At 31.9% G+C, this 19576-nt stretch overlaps 1 protein-coding gene and 1 long non-coding RNA gene across 4 annotated transcripts in view; both read left to right on the top strand.

Moving 5' to 3' along the window:
- LOC127698379 (lysosomal-trafficking regulator-like) overlaps positions 1–19576 on the top strand; it is a 130143-nt gene that overhangs the window by 41291 nt on the left and 69276 nt on the right. For 2 of the 3 annotated variants that reach the window (XM_052201789.1, XM_052201788.1), the window contains exons 4-6: positions 10402–10567; positions 14001–14082; positions 14869–17459. In XM_052201789.1, coding sequence (XP_052057749.1) covers positions 10402–10567; positions 14001–14082; positions 14869–17459 — 2839 coding nt within the window. Of the gene's footprint in view, positions 1–2142; positions 2200–10401; positions 10568–14000; positions 14083–14868; positions 17460–19576 lie in introns of those variants that run through there. The other variant, XM_052201791.1, reaches the window with a different exon arrangement.
- LOC127698425 (uncharacterized) lies at positions 231–1812 on the top strand. Its single transcript, XR_007980825.1, has 2 exons — positions 231–1038; positions 1436–1812. It is a non-coding gene; the product is annotated as an uncharacterized LOC127698425 (long non-coding RNA).

Genomic DNA, 19576 nt, shown 5'->3' with positions numbered 1-19576 from the left:
AAAGAAATTGTGGAGGGCCAATTTTTTTCTCATTTCAGATTTCAGAAATTAAAAAGAATTAATCTTCAAATATTATTTTTTTTTCAAATTTCAAATATTGAAAAATTTCAAGAAGTAATCTTTAATTGCACAGTATGGCGCATTAGATTTGTAAAATCTTTGATCACATTTATTTATTTGTTATGCTGAATCTAACAGTGTATTTAGAAATTTATATTTTGGGTCCAGTTTTCAAATTGGTCTACATTAATGTCCAAAGGGTCCAAAATTAAACTTTGTTTGATTTTAGCAAAAATTGAATATATGAGGTTCTTTGATATGCTGAATCTAAACGTGTATTTAGATTTTTGATTTTTGGCCCAGTTTTCAAGTTGTTCCAAATTGGGGTCCAAAATTAAACTTTGTTTGATTTCAACAAAAATTGAATATATGGGGTTCTTTGATATGCTGAATCTAACCATGTATTTAGATTTTTTATTTGTGGACCCCGTTATCTAATTGGTTCATATTGAGGTCAAAAGGGTCCAAAATTAAACTTTGTTTGATTTCATCTAAAATTGAATTATTGGGGTTCTTTGATATTCCAAATCTAACCGTGTATTTAGGTTTTTAATTTTGGGTCCTGTTTTTTAAATTGGTCTACATTGAGGTCCAAAGGGTCCAAAATTAAACTTAGTTTGATTTTGACAAAAATTGAATTCTTGGGGTTCTTTGATTTGCTGAATCTAAACATGTGTTTAGATTTTTGATTATGGGCCCAGTTTTCAAGTTGGTCCAAGATAGGGTCCAGTATTTAAACTTTGTTTGATTTCAACAAAAATTGAATATATGGGGTTCTTTGATATGCTGAATCTAAACATGTATTTAGATTTTTGATTATGGGCCCAGTTTTCAAGTTGGTCCAAATTGGGGTCCAAAATTAAACTTTGTTTGATTTCAACAAAAATTGAATATATGAGGTTCTTTGATATGCTGAATCTAACCATGTATTTAGATTTTTTATTTGTAGGCCCCGCTATCAAATTGGTTCATATTGAGGTCAACAGGGTCCAAAATTAAACTTTGTTTGATTTCATCGAAAATTGAATCATTGGGGTTCTTTGATATGCCAAATCTAACCGTGTTTTTAGATTTTTAATTTGGGTCCCGTTTTTTAAATTGGTCTTCATTGAGGTCCAAAGGGTCCAAAATTAAACTTAGCTTGATTTTAACAAAAATTGAATTCTTGGGGTTCTTTGATAAACTGAATCTAAACATGTGTTTAGATTTTTGATTATGGGCCCAGTTTTCAAGTTGGTCCAAGTTGGGGTCCAAAATTAAACTTTTTTTGATTTCAACAAAAATTGAATATATGGGGTTCTTTGATATGCTGAATCTAACCATGTATTTAGATTTTTTATTTGTGGGCCCTGCTATCAAATTGGTTCATATTGAGGTCAAAAGGGTCCAAAATTAAACTTTGTTTGATTTCATCAAAAATTGAATTATTGGGGTTCTTTGATATTCCAAATCTAACCGTGTATTTAGATTTTTAATTTTAAGTCCCGTTTTTTAAATTGGTCTACATTAAGGTCCAAAGGGTCCAAAATTAAACTTAGTTTGATTTTAGCAAAAATTGAATTCTTGGGGTTCTTTGATATGCTGAATCTAAACATGTGTTTAGATTTTTGATTATGGGCCCAGTTTTCAAGTTTGTCCAAGTTGGGGTCCAAAATTAAACTTTGTTTGATTTTAACAAAAAATGAATATATGGGGTTCTTTGATATGCTGAATCTAACCATGTATTTTGATTTTGGACATTGGACCATAATAGGTAAATTAAAAAAATTCAAGTTCTTAGACCACATTCTTTCTGTGTCAGAAACCTATGCTGTGTCAAATATTTAATAACAATCAAAATTCAGAGCTGTATCAAGCTTGAATGTTGTGTCCATACTTGCCCCAACTGTTCAGGGTTCGACCTCTGCGGTCGTATCAAGCTGCGCCCCAGCGAAGCATTTTATTGTAAAAAGATTTTGATTTCCTGTTTATAATAGTAGGTACATGTATAGGTATATTGACCCATAATTTGGTTGATATCTGACACTGACATCTGATAACTATCTCTGTAAACTTTACCTTTCGGTCAGTAGCTGGTTAAAATGTGAAGAACACCATATAAAACGTTTTATGTAAGCAGATTAAAACAACAAGAAACAGGTAAGTTCATTCATTTAAAAATAGAGATTCGTTATTCATTTTAAAAAATTATGAAAAATTGTTAAAAATTTAATTGTTATCATGGTTATAGTTAATGTTAATAAGTATCTGCTATTTATTTAAAAAAAATTAAAACAAATATTAGAAATTAAATTGGTAGTTTATATCAATGAGATAAAAAGGATTTGAATGACAAAACTTTGAAAAAAGGAATGCAGTCCTAATCTAAAGGCAAATTCATGTGAAAAACTCTCCTTTTTATGGTCACTCCATTCAGAAGAATTTAGGGGAAAACATTTTTGTAGGCTTATCATGATAAATAGGCTAATCAGTAAAAATATTATTGTACCGGTACTTCTGAAAACTAGTAAGGTTTCTCCCCATTATTGGTTGATTCATCACTGTAGAATTAGGAACAAGAAGGGAAAATGTAAACTAAAGAAAAATGAAAACAGGTCACAAGAAAAAGTAAAAGATAATATTTATGACCTCCTTTAATCAGTATTATTTCTTCAGTGAAGATCATTGTCTTTAGTGTGGGTCCTTTGTTCAACTCATCTTTCCTTAAAGGTTTGAGTGAACAATTGCTATCACTTGGCCATAACATATAAGATAGATGATTTACTTTATAAAACTGGCTCTTCTGTATTTTGGTGTTTGTGCTTCTCATGACTTATTAAGGTAATAATTAAAGTCCTTTGAAGAGTTGAAGCAATAACAATAGAACTGTCTCTCTGAAAGGTACACAGTAGTTAGGAATCAGGAGAAAAAAATGTTGTTTTAATCTCTGCAAAGCACAGTTGCTCTGACAAGTTGGTCTTTAACATATCAGTTCAACCTCCACATCAACTTCCTGTATGCTTATCTGGATTAAGGTTAAAATGGGACGGGAAGCAGGAGTCAGGAGGGAGGAAAGTGGTAGTCAGGGGCTGGAACTTGGGGCACAGGGGGAGTAAAAATAGGGATATGCAGGGGGAAAAATTGACCGATTTTCGTCTAGGAGTAAGGGGAAGATATAGCCAAATCTACTTTTGGTCAAATTTGCTTGAGGGATTTGGATCTTTATTTAATAATTTCTAAGTTTATCCATGGTTAGGATTTAGGAAAATTTGTTTTGATATGTAGTAAAAACTTTCCTTCTTTGAATTGATCGAGGATCTACCATTTCTTAAGAGACCTGAGAATTATCATTAAAAATTGTGTAAACCTGTGCTATTCTAACATTGAAAACCTTTTTGAAATTTTAGTGGTCTGCCTTTCATAAAAAATATTGTACATTTCAACATGCATTGTGGTTATAGGTCTTTACTGATAACTAATAAAGTGACAGTTATGAGCAAATCTTGTTGAAATTTACTTAAATTATAATTAAATCTTAAAGTATAATAAATAAGATCATGTTGAAGACGGACTATGAGCTATTGGTCATTAATGATATCCAAACTATAAGTTATCAGTAAACCTTAAAAAATGTAGAGTATTTCATTGTTTTTATGCCCCCACCGTAGCGGAGGGGGCATTAAGATTTACCCTTGTCCGTCTGTATGTACGTACGTACGAACGAACGAACGTACATACATCCCAAAATTGGTTTCCGTTCTCTAACTTGAGTTTGCCTCAACCAAATGTTATGAAACTTATACACAATGCTTATTACCACCAAATAAAGATCAAGTTTGAATTATGATAGGGTCACTCTAACCGTTCTAGAGTTATGCCCCTTTATAAATGGAAAAATTACAAAATTTTTAGTTTCCGTTCTCTAACTTAAGTTTGCCTCAACCAAATGTTATGAAACTTATACACAATGCTTATTACTACCAAATACAGATCAAGTTTTAATTTTGGTAGCATCACTGTAACCGTTCTAGAGTTATGACCCTTTATAAATGGAAAAATTGCAAAATTTTTAGTTTCCATTCTGTATCTTAAGTTTGCCTCAACTAAATGTTATGAAACTTATACACAATGCTTATTACCACCAAATACAGATCAAGTTTGAATTTTGATAGGGTCACTGTAACCGTTCTAGAGTTATGCCCCTTTATAAATGGGAAAAATTACAAAATTTTTAGTTTCCGTTCTCTAAATTAAGTTTGCCTGAACGTAATGTTATGAAACTTACACACATAGCTTATTACCACAAAATACAGATCAAGATGAATTTTGGTAGCATCACTCTTACCGTTCTAGAGTTATGCCCCTTCATAAATGGAAAAATTGCAAACATTTTAGTTTCTGTACTCTAACTTAAGCTTGCCTCAACCAAATTTTATGAAACATATACACAATGCTTATTACCACAAAATAAAGATCAAGTTTAAATTTTAGGGGGGTCACTGTAACCATTATTGTGTTATGCCCCTTTTAAAATGGAAAAAAATGTAAAATTTTTAGTTTCCGTTCTCTAACTTAAGTTGCCTCAACCAAAACTTTATGAAACCTATACACAATGATTTTTACCACAAAACACAGATCAAGTTTGAATTTTAGTTGCGTCACTTTAATCATTATTGAGTTATGCCCCTTTATAAATGGAAAAATTGCAAAATTTTTAGTTTCCGTTCTGAGAATTAAGTTTGCCCCAACCAAACATTATGAAACCTATACACAATACTTATTACCTTAAAACTCAGATCAAGTACAAGTTTGGGTAGCGTCACTTTTATCGTTCTTGAGTTATGTCCCTTTATAATGTTGTATGCAAGCGGGTGCATCATCTGTGTCCATGGGGACACATTCTCCATTTATTTTGTTTATTAAGAAGAGTTAAGAGATAACTGTATTGTATTTAAAGCTCAGACGGCATCAATTGGTGATTTGATGGTCGCAAATTAAGTTTAATGGCGATGCGTTAGCGGAACCAGTAAACAGGTATTTGCGGCCATTAAGTCACCAATTGATGCCGTTGGAGCTTAAAATACAATATTGTTATCTCAAATCTAATGAAACTGACAGAAAACAACTTCAAGTTATACATTTAAAATCTGTCATATGTTGTCTGCGCTTGCGAGTACGTTTTCATAGCATCAATTGTGAATTGATGCCATGAAAATTTGTGACGCTATCCAATCAAAATGAAGGTTACAAACGATATTGCATTAGAATTGCCTTTATCATGTTCATTAGACACATATATCACTTCTATATATCACCCTATGTTATCTAAATTCATATTCCTGCTGAATATGAATTAATATCTTTGTAATATATATGTGTTATAGATCAATTTAATTACCCAATAGTCCAATTTTCATTTGTATTTCAGAAATTAAAATATTTAATTGATATATGGCTAACTAATGTTTGGAGACTTAATTGTTAAAAACAGTGTATTAAAACTATTACGTTCAAGTTGTACAATTACAAAAGATTGACACATTCTACTTTTGTTGGTCAATGATTTCATCCATAGAATTATAATTTAAAATAACCTGATAAATTGTGCTGATATTGAGTTTCTTGAGTTTGCAATGTAAAACCAACCTCATACTTATATATAACTAAGAGTACACACATAATGTTTAGGTCAGTGTGTTGTTTATTTCTGGAAACAATTTATTAAATTTAACTTCTGTGTCAGGGTTAGAAGGTCATTGTCCAAACAAATGTTTGATTAATTATTTTAAAGTTTAAATACTGTCATGGTAGATAAACTAGTTTGATAAATGACAGCACATGCCATAATTTTTTAGTGATTTAAATCAGTTACTCAACAAAACATTTTTAGCTCACCTGGCCCTATGGGCCAAGTGAGCCTTTCTCATCACTTGGCGTCCTTCCATTGCCGTAGTCTGTCGATGTCCGTTATTTTTTACAAAACTCTTCTCCTTTGAAACTACTAGGTAAAATTTAACTAAACTTGGCTACAATCATCATTGGGGTATCTAGTTTTAAAAATGTGTCTGATGACCTGGCCTGCCAACCAAGATGACCGCCATGGCTAAAAATAGAACATAGGGGTAAAATGTAGATTTTGGCTTATATCTCTGAAACCAAAGCATTAAAAGCAAATCTGACATGGGGGTTAAATTGTTGACCAGGTCAAGATCTATCTGCTCCAAAATTTTCAGACAAATCAGACAACTGGTTGTTGGGTTGCTGCCCCTGAATTGGTAATTTTAAGAAAATTTTGTAGTTTTTGGTTATTATCTTCAATATTATTATAGATAGAGATAAACTGTAAACAGCAATAATGTACAGCAAAGTAAGATCTACAAATAAGTCAACATGACCAAAATGTTCAATTGACCTCTTAAGGAGTTATTGCCCTTTATAGTCAATTTTTAACAATTTTTTGTTAATTTTTAAATCTTTTACAAAAATCTTCTCCTCTGAAACTACTGAGACAAATTTAACTGAACTTGGCCACAATCATCATTAGGGTATCTAGTTTTAAAAATATGTCCGATGACCCTGCCTACCAACCAACATGGCTGACATGGCTAAAAATAGAACATAGGGATAAAATGCAAGTTTTGTCTTTTATTTTTTTAAACTTTATAAATAGAGAAAATCTGAAAGGAGCAATAATGTTCAGAATAATGAACTCTACCATTTGTCCATATAGGTCAAAACTGTTAGACAAATTGTTATAGGAGTTATTGCCCATAAATGACAAATTTTACCATTTTTTTCATTTTTGCCTATCATCATGAAAACTATGATATTTAGAGAGAAACATTTTTTTTTTCCATTATGCCTTATATGATTTAAATTATAATAGATAAATAAACACTTTAAATCACAAAAATGATCAGCAAGGCAAGATCTATTAAAAAGTCAAATTTTGCCGATATAGTTAGTAAACTGTCACTCTTCATAGGAGTGATTGCCCTTAAATGAGGATTTATTTTTACCCTTTTTTGTGTTTTGAGCAAAAACTAAAGAAGATAGAGAGAAACTAAACAGACTAAAAGATCAATAATACAAGATCAACAAAATAGAGATTTTTGTCATGAAGTCTATTCTCGTCTACAATGTTGGAGAGTGCCCTTTGTTTGATATGCACATAGACCAAGGTGAGCGACACAGCTGGCTCTTTAGAGCCTCTAGTTAACCTTGAATTTTCTGTGATAATACAAACAAACTTTTTTTTTGGAGCAGTGCAACTAAGAGAAACTGAAGTATGGGTATTTGCGATTCTACTGTGTATCACAAATATTTCTGGAGCAATGCAACTTAGAGAAGCTTAAGTATGGGTATTTGTGATTTTACTGTGAGTCACAAGATCCTTGAAAGGTTGTTTTTCATAAAAATTTTCTGTGCTTGGACTGAACAGGAGTACTTAACATTTATCATTCTCCAAGTCATGAATATATTTATCCATAATACACACATGACACTGATTTCAAACATTTTCAAACATGAGTTTTCATTATCAGTTGGTTTTCTTGGAAACAAATGACTAACTTTAAGAACAAAAATGAAGATGATGTCATTGCACAAGTTTTGCTTTTTCCCCATTAAATTTACAATTTCTAAATTTAAACGTGATCACTCTATAAAAGTTTTTTTATCATTTAAATCCTCAAGACTTGTCCAAAGCATAAATGATAGAAAATTTCAGATACAGAATGTCCCAGTATCAGTTGTCAAGTTTTTTTGACAAGACTTGTCTGTGTTACAAATGAACCATTTAGAAATCTCAGATACAGTATATCCTGGTATCAGATGTCAAGTCCTTGACAATGCTTGTCTGAGTCAAAGATGATAGAAAATCTCAGATACAGTATGTCCCCGTATCAGTTGTCAAGTTTTTATACGACCGCAAAAATTAAAAAAATTTTGGTCGTATATTAGTATGAAGTTGGTGTCGTCGTCGTTGCCGTCGTCGTCTTCATCGTCCGAAGACACATTGGTTTTCGCACTCTAACTTTAGTTTAAGTGAATGGATCTCCATGAAATTTTACCATAAGGTTCAATACCACAAATGGAAGGTTGGGATTGATTTTGGGGGTTATAATACCAACAGTTAAGGAATTAGGGGCCAAAAAGGGGCCAAAAATAAGCATTTTTGTAATTTCCAGACATAACTTGTGTGTTAGTGTATGGATCTCTCTGACATTGTACCACAAGGTTCCATATCACAAAGGGAATGCTGGGATTGATTTTGGGGGTAATTGCCTCAAAATTTTAGGAATTAGGGGCAAAAAAAGGGGCAAAAAACAAGCATTTTTCTAGTTTCATGATAATAACTTGTGTGTAAGTGTATGGATCTTTCTGAAATTGAACTACAAGGTTCCATATCACAAAGGGAAATCAGGAATTGAGTTTGGGGGTAATTGCCCAAAACTTTTTGGAATAAGGGGCCAAAAAGGGGCCAAAAATAGCATTTTTCTATTTTCCAGACAATTACTTGTGTTAAAGTGTGTGGATCTCTCTGAAATTGTACTGCAAGGTACCATACCACAAAGGGAATGCTGGGATTGATTTTGGGGGTAATTGCCTCAAAATTTTAGGAATTAGGGGCCAAAAGGGGCAAAAAACAAGCATTTTTCTAGTTTCAGGACAATAACTTGTGTGTAAGTGTATGGATCTTTATGAAATTGTACTACAAGGTTCCATATCACAAGAGGAAAGCTGGGTTTGAGTTTGGGGGTAATTGCCCTAAACGTTTAGGAATAAGGGGCCAAAAAGGGGCCTAAAAACAAGCATTTTTCTAGTTTCCAGACAATAACTTGTGTTCAAGTGTATGGATCTCTCTGAAATTGTACTGCAAGGTACCATACCACAAAGGGAAGGCTGGGATTGAGTTTGGGGGTGATGAATCATAAGGGGGTTCAAAAAATTTAGGGGAGGGATTTTTTTTTTCTTTAAAATTTTCCATTTTATAAATGGGTTATTTCTGATATATATATAAAAGCAAATAATAATGATATGGTTTGAATAGGTAAATTAAATTTTTTTAAGTTCTTAGACCACATTCATTCTGTGTCAAAAACCTATGCTGTGTCAAATATTTATTCACAATCCAAATTCAGTGCTGTATCAAGCTTGAATGTTGTGTCCATACTTGCCCCAACTGTTCAGGGTTTGACCTCTGCGGTCGTATCAAGCTGCGCCCAGCAGAGCATTTTATTTGACAAGGCTTGTCCAATTTACTAATAATAGGAAATCTCAGATACAGTATGTTCCAGTATCAGATATCAAATACTTGTCAATGCTTGTCTGAGCCAAAGATGATAAACATTTTTAGCTCAACTTTCCAAAGGAAATGTGAGCTTTTGCCATCACTTGGCGTCCGTCGTCGTCGTTGTCGTCATCCATCCGGTGTAACATTTTTCAAACATCTTCTACTCTGAAACTACTGAACCAATTCCAACCAAACTTAAGCTGAATGATCCTTAGGGTATCTAGAATAAAATTTGTGTTTTATTTTCTGTTTTGTCAAAAAACATGGCCACCATGGCTAAAAAAAGAACATAGGGGTAAAATGCAGTTTTTGGCATATATCTCAAAAACATGACATATATACATACAGGTTAACATAGGTTAATTGACATATATTCATACAAGTGCAAATGAAATCCAAATTCTGGTGCTATTGATACCTTTTGGAAAATCAAATTTGGCACAGAGTATATATCTTTAAAAAAGCAATTGGTGCTAAAGGACTGCTGCCACGAAACCTTGTTAAAATGTGGATGCATTATTATCTGCCCTTGCTACTGAATTGTTTGCCCTTAATCGTTATCTGGAGGGTATACCAATATGCACATAGTGTGCAAACATTTATTTAACCCATTTTTGATATAACTAAATATAGATTTACTTTTCCTTTATAAATTAAACTCAAAATAAAATCATTAGATAGTGAAATTCAATGTTATTTATAATTGTTGGGTTTGATATTAAGGCTGATGAAAAATAAAATATTAAATCAGGTATGATTTATTGTTTCCTAAAGAAAGATGCATTTTAGTTTTAAAAGAAATATGCCTCGATCACTATTTGTTAGGGTGCAATTGATTATTATTATTCTTTATTTTTTTAAATATGGGTTTTTGAAAAAAATGAGTGCAATATTTAAATTAAATGATAGAAAATATTACAAGAATTACCATTCATTTTTATCTGAATCTGTATCTGTATTAGATTAGCAGTTAGACATTTGAGCAATTGTGCTAAGTACTCAAACTATATTCATTAGAAATAAGAATGATCTAGCAGATGATTTTAAATATTTTGATCTCTTTCTAGTGACATGAAGACCATTGTGAATCAGTTGTGTAATGAGTTTATGAATGATATTATCAGAATCACCAACAAAGCAGAAGATGATGGTGACCCTGCCACACTTGAATCATATCTTGTTAAAGACAGAGGATGGCAATTACTGTATGTGATATATAAAAATGGTATTCAGGTATGTTTTACAGCTTACTAAGGAATATTATGGCATCAATCTACGTCTATTAAACATATGTGTGCAAATATCACAATTACATATGACCATAAGAAATTAGATGTGCTTATTAAAACAAGGATTTATTTGAATCTGGAATACTTTTTAATTCTGGAAAATAGATAAGAAATTTATGATGGAAACTAACCCAATTAAGGAGGGTTAGCCATGCATGCATGAATAAGGGGGGTTAGTTAGTTCATTTGAAATATCAGTGAAAGTAATCTGAGCATGGCTAATCCTAATCCTAAATACTGGTAGTTGGGTTAGTTTTCATCATACATTTCTTATCAATTTTCCAGAATTCAAATTCAAATTTAAATAGTTCTGTGAAGTGGAAGTAAACTTTCTGTCTGGTAGTTTACTTCACTCGATTATTAGGTACTTGGTTTATAGTCATAACATAAGAAGTCTCATAAGGAGTTTGAGTTTTGCTTGGGTTGAACTGTCAGAGGGGTTTTTGTGAAAGTAATGGTAATTTCATATAGAAAATTGCTAGGAAATATCAGTTTTTGCCCAATTTTTTTCTGCATTGTTTTTTACAGTTGAGTGATTTATTGCAGGAGTTGTGGTCCTTAGAAATTCAAACTGGCTTAAAATTCAGTTTCCACACTTTTTATGCCCCAGCCGTAGCGGAGGGGACATTAAGTTTTACCCTTGTCCATCTGTACATCTGTACGTACGTCTGTACTACCCAAAATTGGTTTCCGTTCTCTAACTTTAGTTTGCCTCAACCAAATGTTATGAACTTATACACAATGCTTATTACTACAAAACACAGATCAAGTTTGAATTTTGGTGGCTTCACGTTTACTGTTCTAGAGTTATGCCCCTTTACAAATGGGAAAATTGATGAATTGTTCCTTTCCGTTCTCTAACTTAAGTTTGCCTCAACTAAATGTTATGAAACGTTTACACAATGCTTATTACCACAAAACTCAGATCTAGTACAAATTTGGGTAGCGTCACTTTGACAGTTCTTGAGTTATGTCCCTTTATAACGTTATATGTAAGTGGGGGCATTGGACACATTCCCCATTTATTTCTGTAATGCCTGAATCCATTGAATCTGATTATATTTTAGTACATAGTCCTTTCATAAGGAGGTTCAGAGTTTTGAGCTTCAATCCAGGTGAGCATTAAATTCAGAAGCTGTCCTTGGACATAGAAAATTGCTTTTTGAGAAACAAAAATTTGATGATAATGGTAAGTGTTTGATATGTGGTATGCAGTTGTATAAGCATTAGCACAACTTATTCCAGTGGCTGTTATTTGGCCCCACCCCCTTAGTTATTGCCCATAAACTGAAACTTTTGCATGTATTCATGTTTAAGTTTGTGATTAGGTCAGTTTAAAGGGAACTATGAAAGGCAAGCCAATAAATTTTGATAAGCGTTGGCACATCTCATGTTCATTGAGATAATTTTATCCCAGTCCTTCAATCATGACCCTGATGGTCTCGTTGGAGTGTGTTCTCCTTGAGTGCAGGAGATCATGGGATCAAAACCCTTGCAGTGTCAAACCAATGACTGTAAAATTGGTATTTGCTGCTTCACTGCCAAGCACACAAGGTATTAAAGAATTAGAGCAAAGCCAGGTCAGCTCGCAGTCAGCATAATAGGTCTGGGTAGGATGACATGTCTTCCTGTGAACTGTTACCTTGTGAACTAGCGTGTAAAAAATCTTGCTAAGCATGTTGGCCTAGTACAAAGCAGGGTTCATATTCATATGTCACTAACATGCCGTGGCCTTGAATTTGCATTTAATTTGCCACTGGACATTAAACAGCCATCCACCAATCCATCCATCAAAAGGTTGATGAGACCTCAATTGAATGATCACTATTCTTGAGTTTTTAGATTTACATAATAAGAGGGGTTTTGATTCAAAGTAGATGTGATATTTATGTGAAAATTTGTCACATCAAGATGTAAACTGTTTTAAGATATTTGTCATAATGATGGATGATGTATATTTGAATAAATTTTGTTGTTGGTGAATTCATTTTTCAAATCTTTTCATGTAAAGTTTATGCGATGTCAGCATCCCATGTTGTCAATAAATTTAAAAAATGAAAAAAGAAGTGATTTATGCCTGAGAATTTTAAGATCTACCAGTAAAAATGTTTATTAATTCTTCATCAGTTCATTGTAACATTTCCAGTTGATAAGGAAGTTTTCACACAAACCTTGACTTATGTTCAGAGGAATGAGGAAGTAATGCATGATAGGAAATTTTATACTTTGCTATATTAATGCAATGTCCAAAGGCCCATAAGGATTGCAAAAATGCTTGCAGTTTATCATATTCTCATTATTTTACAATTGTTAAAGCAATGATTGATTTTTTTTGTTTTGAAAGATGTTTTAAGTTGCATAATGATTTAATGTCATATATCACAGTTAGCTGTTTGGAGACTCAATCACTAGCAGCCTATGATCATATACATTGTATGTAAATAAAAAGAAAATGTACCTGATTTGGCTCCCATTGATAAAACTTTTCTTCCTCATACTGTCAAATAACCATAGAAACCTGTTTAAACCCAATGTATTAACTAATTAGATACTTGTCCTGAATATGCATAAAATATTTGCCGTTAGACATTATATTATGCAAACAACAATCTATCAATCTTAATTTTAATGTTGAGACGATAGTATATTAAAATTTGAAGAGGAAAATAAATAAAGTAAATAAACCATACATAAGGAGTAAAATAGTTAATTGGTTATGCCTTAAGGTAGCTGGGGTGTCTAAATGTTCGACGATAGATTTTTTAAAAACTTCTGTAAAAGACGTCTGGGTTAATGTTCTTTAAAAGTGCAACATAAAAACTGGGAGTCATGGACCTTGTTTATCTGTTAAAATACATTGAAATAAATGAAATCACAGTTATGTTATATGTAGGTTATATAGGTGGAAACTTAATTTAACAATAGAATTGGTTAAAATTCAATGAGAGCATTGCTTTTCATAAATACTTCTGATATATCAAATACAAATGGGGGTCACAGGCCTTATTTTCTTGGAAAAAAAAAAAAAAAAATTGTCATATCAAATTCAATATAATTATCTGCCCTTGAATTCTGAAAATTTTAGAAAAACTGAACAACACTAAATTTTTTGATAGTTTAATTTTTGAATTTTTTTGAATCAAGTATTAGATATTTGTGGTGTATTTTGAATGATACTTGGTAAAATATATTTAAACCAAAAAAGTATTTTTGCAACATGCCCAGAAAGGATGCTCAGAAAAAGACACCCGATCTACTTTAATGTTGATAGTTGAAAATTTGTATGCAAAATCAAATTCAGAATCCACAATATATATATATATATATATGTGTATTTGGTAGAAACAATATCACACAAGATATTTTCTGTTTTACAGGGGCTCACAGTTGGAAGAGATTTCAGTAACTTAATTGTATCATTGTTACCGTGGTGTCTGAAATTTAAAACTAACTTCAAAGGTAAAGTGTAAGATATGCAAATACACAATGTATTCAAATTTTATTTCCCTAAATGTTTTATAATATATTAACTATAGAACATGCTAAGATAAAGTATTTTTCAATATTTGTAGCTTATAGGAATTTTCTATCAAGATAACCATATAATCACCAACAAAGATCATTTAAGGCATCTCAAAATCCTTTAATTACTCTTTTGTGCAAGTAATTTGTCAAATTTTCTTAAGAAGGCTGAAAACAGTTGGAAAAAAAAAATTAAATGATTTGAAAAGCTTACTTATAAGTTTAGCAACAATGGTGATCTTTCTATGAAACCAAAATGACAGTGAAGGGCAGTCTTCTGTTGGCCTTAGGTTGGATCCTGTGCCTTCCTCATTACAGAAATAACATGTTTCCAATTTCTTTCAACTGTCCAATGTAGTTTTACATGGCAATATTTCATACATTTTTTTCCTTACTGTATTTTAGCTGCATTATTTCTGTAATATTGTCAAACTAACCTGTTCTGTGAAAATATCGATAAATGTTCTGCATGTGATGTCTTTATTTGTATACTATGCCGACTCTAAATAAAGCTTATTTATTAGGTGAAGTGTTATGATGTCACATTTTTATAACAAAACTTGACAGCTGCACCAGCAAATTTAAAGTTATGGAAATGTAATTTTCAATATTTGGCCATGTTAATATTATATACATGTATATATGAAATGTTCTTTAATATTACATTCACTTAATAATATTTTACAGCTTATGATAACATATATGAAAATCTATATTTTATAGATTTGAAATTGGTGTCAGAAGAGGAAGTTCTTCCCTCTATCAGCTCATGCTTCTATCACCTACATAAATCCAACAAATGGATGCAGTCTTGCCAAAGAAGGGATAAAGTTGTTCCTAAAAGCAAGCATAGAAAACCAATTAAGAAGCCAGTAAACTATAGACCAAAGAAACAAAGAATAATACCTGAGAAAGAGCTTGAATCCACCAACTCTGAAGAGGATACATTAAATGTTCCAGCTTCACCCCCTAAGTTTAAAAAATCTAGAAATATATTCAGGCATAATCCTTATGTTAGCTTTGGTGGCAAAACTATTCAGGATGAAGAGAACATCTCAGAGGAAGAAAACGAGGAAATAGCATTGATTCTATCTAGGATTGATGTAGATAAAAAAGAAATGAGCCCTCCAGAGATCTCACAACTTATACTAGACTTACTATTAGAAATTTGTTTGCAAGATTTAAATCAAATATCACCATCTAAAGTTCTTTCACCCTCAGTCCTGCCACATCTTACCCATGTTTTAACAAGCTTTTATCCAAAATCAAATATTGACAATGAAAAGATCTTAGCCAGTGAATGGACGAAATCCAGTAATATTCACTTTCAGAGGAAACTTTTACGTGTTATATTAACATTATGTGGGGCCATAGCGGTTCAACAGAATGGAGTAAATATTATTGCTGGTCATAGGTGCTTACAAGATTTATTAGACATTGCTCAACAGATTTATAACTTACAAAATATCAAGAAGGAATTATCAGCAGGAAATCATACAGAAGCAGAAAATGGGAGTCAGAATAATTATGATTTAGATCTTTGTTTTCTTACAGAAATTGTTCTCAGTACCACTATTTTGCTTGACATAATATTCCAGTGTTTACCACTAAATCTTGTTTTTATCAGCAATGCTGTCAAACTTGTCAGAGATTTTATAGATGGAAATGGTTTCATATTGCTTGACTTTGTCCTGTGTCATTTGGACTGGTTGAGAACTCAGTCATATACACATTCTGATTGGTCTCATTCTGAACCAATCAGACTTATTGATTCATTTTTGAATACATTGAAATCAGTAAAAGTTAACTATATACATTCAATGAAGTGTCTGAAGAATAAACACCAAAGATGTGAATTCAGTGTGTATTTCAATCACCATCACAATATTCTAGGCAGTTCGTACACTGTTTTCCAAGAGATGTCGTCTGATGAAAAACAAAATGCTGGAAAATCAGAAGGTGTGTGCCTAATAGCATCATGGTGCACTTTTCTTTTGGACATTTTGTTTAAATTAGAATGTAAGCTATCAAGAATAGAAATATTGAAGACATTAAGTTTGTCTGGTATATGCTGCTGTATGAATTTAGAAGTAGTAGTGAGTGGGGTGCTTAAATGTTTGCCAAAATTTTCACCTCCTGTACAAAACTTTGCTTTAGAAACTATGAATACTATAATACTTGATAACTTTTCTGGAAGAAAATTGAACCACAGTGTTTATGTGCAGTCTAAATCTCCACCTTTTGCCTGTAGTGTTTGCTTTGATAGAGGAAGCTATCAGACAAATAATGAATCAGGAAATTCCCATCATGCTGTTGACAGTGGATTTTCTAGTCATGGAATGAAGATTGAGAAGAAGTTCTCTGATTTTGAATTTTCAAAATGGTCAGTTTGCAACATGTACAAGGACATCTTATTTTCCCAAAATCAGCAATTAGCTGAATTGACTTCAAAACAGTTATTAAATCTTGTTATAAATGGAACTGAAGATTTGAAGGAGGAACTTTTCTTTAGAGTCTATACATTTACGTTTAGCTCATTTTTAGGAACATTAAGGTCCAATTCACCGTGTTCATCCGAGGAAGAACAAAACAAAAATGTTGAATTTTCCAAAAAAGTTAAGGTTCATTGCTTGTCAGCTTTACCCAATCTGCTTGAAGTCGAATCAGTTTTAAATGAATTCTTAGAAAACAAAGGCATTGGAAGAATATGTCAATTGTTAGAGGATGAAAGTTTGAGAAATCCAGTTTTAAAAATTTTTGAAGCATTGGTGATTTTAGATCAAGGAAAGTTAACTGACAGTGATATTATATATTCTCAAACAAGCACGTTTTCACAAGTCTTGCCAAAAAATGGCCTAGTCATGAAAGCATTTATTGGTGGTCTAGCGAGTAAGACAGCCAAGGATACATGTATGGGTGATGAAACAGTAGATATCAACGATTTTGTTCAAATGTTTGACTGCTGTGATGTCCAATTTTGCTGTCAAAATTTTGCTCATATAATGACAAGAAATTTGCCTCTGCTTGTAGACATGTGGGAAACATGTGCCAGAATTTGCCTTTATAGCAAACGATTTGTATTTCACTTTCAAAACTCTCCATGTCTAAAGATAGCAGAGAATGCCTTGTTAGTGATTATTAAGCAATTACTGTGTTATAACAAATGTGATTTACCTAAAGGATCTGAGGACTCTGGACTAGATCTCGACATTAGTAAAGTCCCAACAAACTCAAGCAGTTGTTTTCTAAAACTGATGTTGATGAAATCTCTACTGATTATATGCAGTGCTTCATATAAAAGTCTTACTAAAAAGGTATGTCAAAAAGCAATTTAATGTGACCAATATTTTAATTTTGTTTTGTTTATACTGACCAATAACTTTTGAATAACATGAGATTAGGGGTAAATCTCAGTGAAACCGTCATCGTTTATAAAACACAATAAAACAAATATAACATCTACCGCTGAACATACAATATTCAATGCCAGACTTACCCATCTTAAGGATATACTTAAGGAAATTAAAAAAATCTAGAATTTAAAATTGATACTATAAGTCAGAGGAGCATTTGTTAAGGAACAAAATAAGCTAAAAATATTGATAGGTTATGGAGCTCCTTTTCGAGATATTTAATATTTAAAAAATGGCGGGAAAAGGCTGACTCAGCATTTTACCTTATACTTGCATTGGTATTATTTGGGTCTCAAATCGAAGGAAAAGAATTCTAGAATCTGCTTAAATTTTGGTTATTGACCTTTTATGAGCTATTGAAGTCTTATATAAAAAGAAAAATATTTTACCCTGTATTTTAAGAAATAAACCAAGGAGTTCGAACATCTGACAAAAATTCCTAAACCTCACCTAAGTACATCCTTAAAAATGTTTATTTTAAATTTAACTAGTTTGAGTCAATTATATTCATGATGTTGATCAGCCTTCTTTATATTTTTCTATTCTTGACATGCAAATTTCATAGTTTTAGCATTATTTGTTTTTCTTAAGTTTCACAATCAATTGATGAAAGTTACTGATACAGTGTATATTTATCAAAAATTATTTAAGCAATGATAAATCATTTTTATATAGCATTTGGTACAAGTCATGGTTTTTCTCTCTGACATCACTTTGTGGGGGCAATGTTTACATTAAGGAATTGGATGTTCATGTTTATGTCCTTCACTTCTGTTACAGTCTGTTTTTGTAAACAAATTGTATAGTTACATGTTATTGTACCGTGCCACTCTGTGTTTTATAATAAATAAGTTATCAAGGAAAAATCAGTTATCAACGAAAAATCACTTATCAACATTCTGTATCAGCTACTAAATAGATTCAAGATTAAAGGTGCACTGTTGTTAAATTCAGTCAAGTTCAAATTTTGAAAGTTTGTAAACATGTATTGGACATATGAATGTAGTGACCACTAGAAATGTTGACACAATGCAATCTGGACAAGAGATATCTCAGGTAATTCAATTAAGTACATTCAGAAGATAACATTAAAACCCTGTTTGCAAGTAGTTAATTGATAAATTCAGCGTCTGAAGTTTTTTTATTATAATAAATGTGTTTATGTTTTCGGTTTTGAAAATAAAAAAAATACTTGAAACAAAATTCAAGGACTGTAAGGAAAATACAGATTTAGACTGAAGACTACAGCCAAATCAATGTGTAAAATACATTTTCAAAAAAAAATACCCCTAACTGACATCCACTTTTGATTGAGTTTAAATCAGAACAAAACAGTCTTTCAGTTTTAATTAGATACAAGTTTACATAAAAAAGTATTGAATTGGTTCTAAATGAATTTTGATGAAGTGGTTCAGGAGTGTTGAAAAGTTTGAAAAAGACAATTCTTTTTTGCATGTATGTCTCCACAAAGTAGCAGTCTTTCCATGTAGCCAGTTGGTTAATAAAATGGACAAGAATTGTTATACCAGTGGAACATGATTCGCTAATAACCAGTCATATGTTCGGTGTGAGCCAATGCTCCGTGTTGAAGGCCGTACCTCGACCTATAATGGTTTACTTTTATAAATTGTAACTTGGATGGAGAGTTGTCTTATTGGCACTCATACCACATCTTCCTATATCTATATATCATATACTATACATATTTACTTAAAAAATATAAGCACTTCTGTTCTTGATTTAGAAATATCTGTGTAAAATTGTAAATAAAAAGAAAATTTATGCATTTTATTTACATAAAATGAATATGATTTTCTAAGATCAGGGTCCTCGATTATAAAACTTTACTCAGTACTCGGAGTACAAATTTTGTGCTTGAAACAACAAATCCAGTGTTTTGATTGGTTGATTCCTGAGTCTGAGTACAATTATCGTACTCGAAAGTTTTATGACCGCAAGGCCAGTATTTTGATTGGTTGATTTCTGAGTCTGAGTGCAATAATCTTGCTTGAAACTTT

Source organism: Mytilus californianus, unplaced genomic scaffold, assembly GCF_021869535.1.
Source record: "Mytilus californianus isolate M0D057914Y unplaced genomic scaffold, xbMytCali1.0.p SCAF_4, whole genome shotgun sequence".
In the NCBI taxonomy this organism is placed as follows: domain Eukaryota; kingdom Metazoa; phylum Mollusca; class Bivalvia; order Mytilida; family Mytilidae; genus Mytilus; species Mytilus californianus.
Note: the sequence above shows the minus strand (reverse complement) of the source record. Positions and strands in the feature narration are given on the sequence as shown.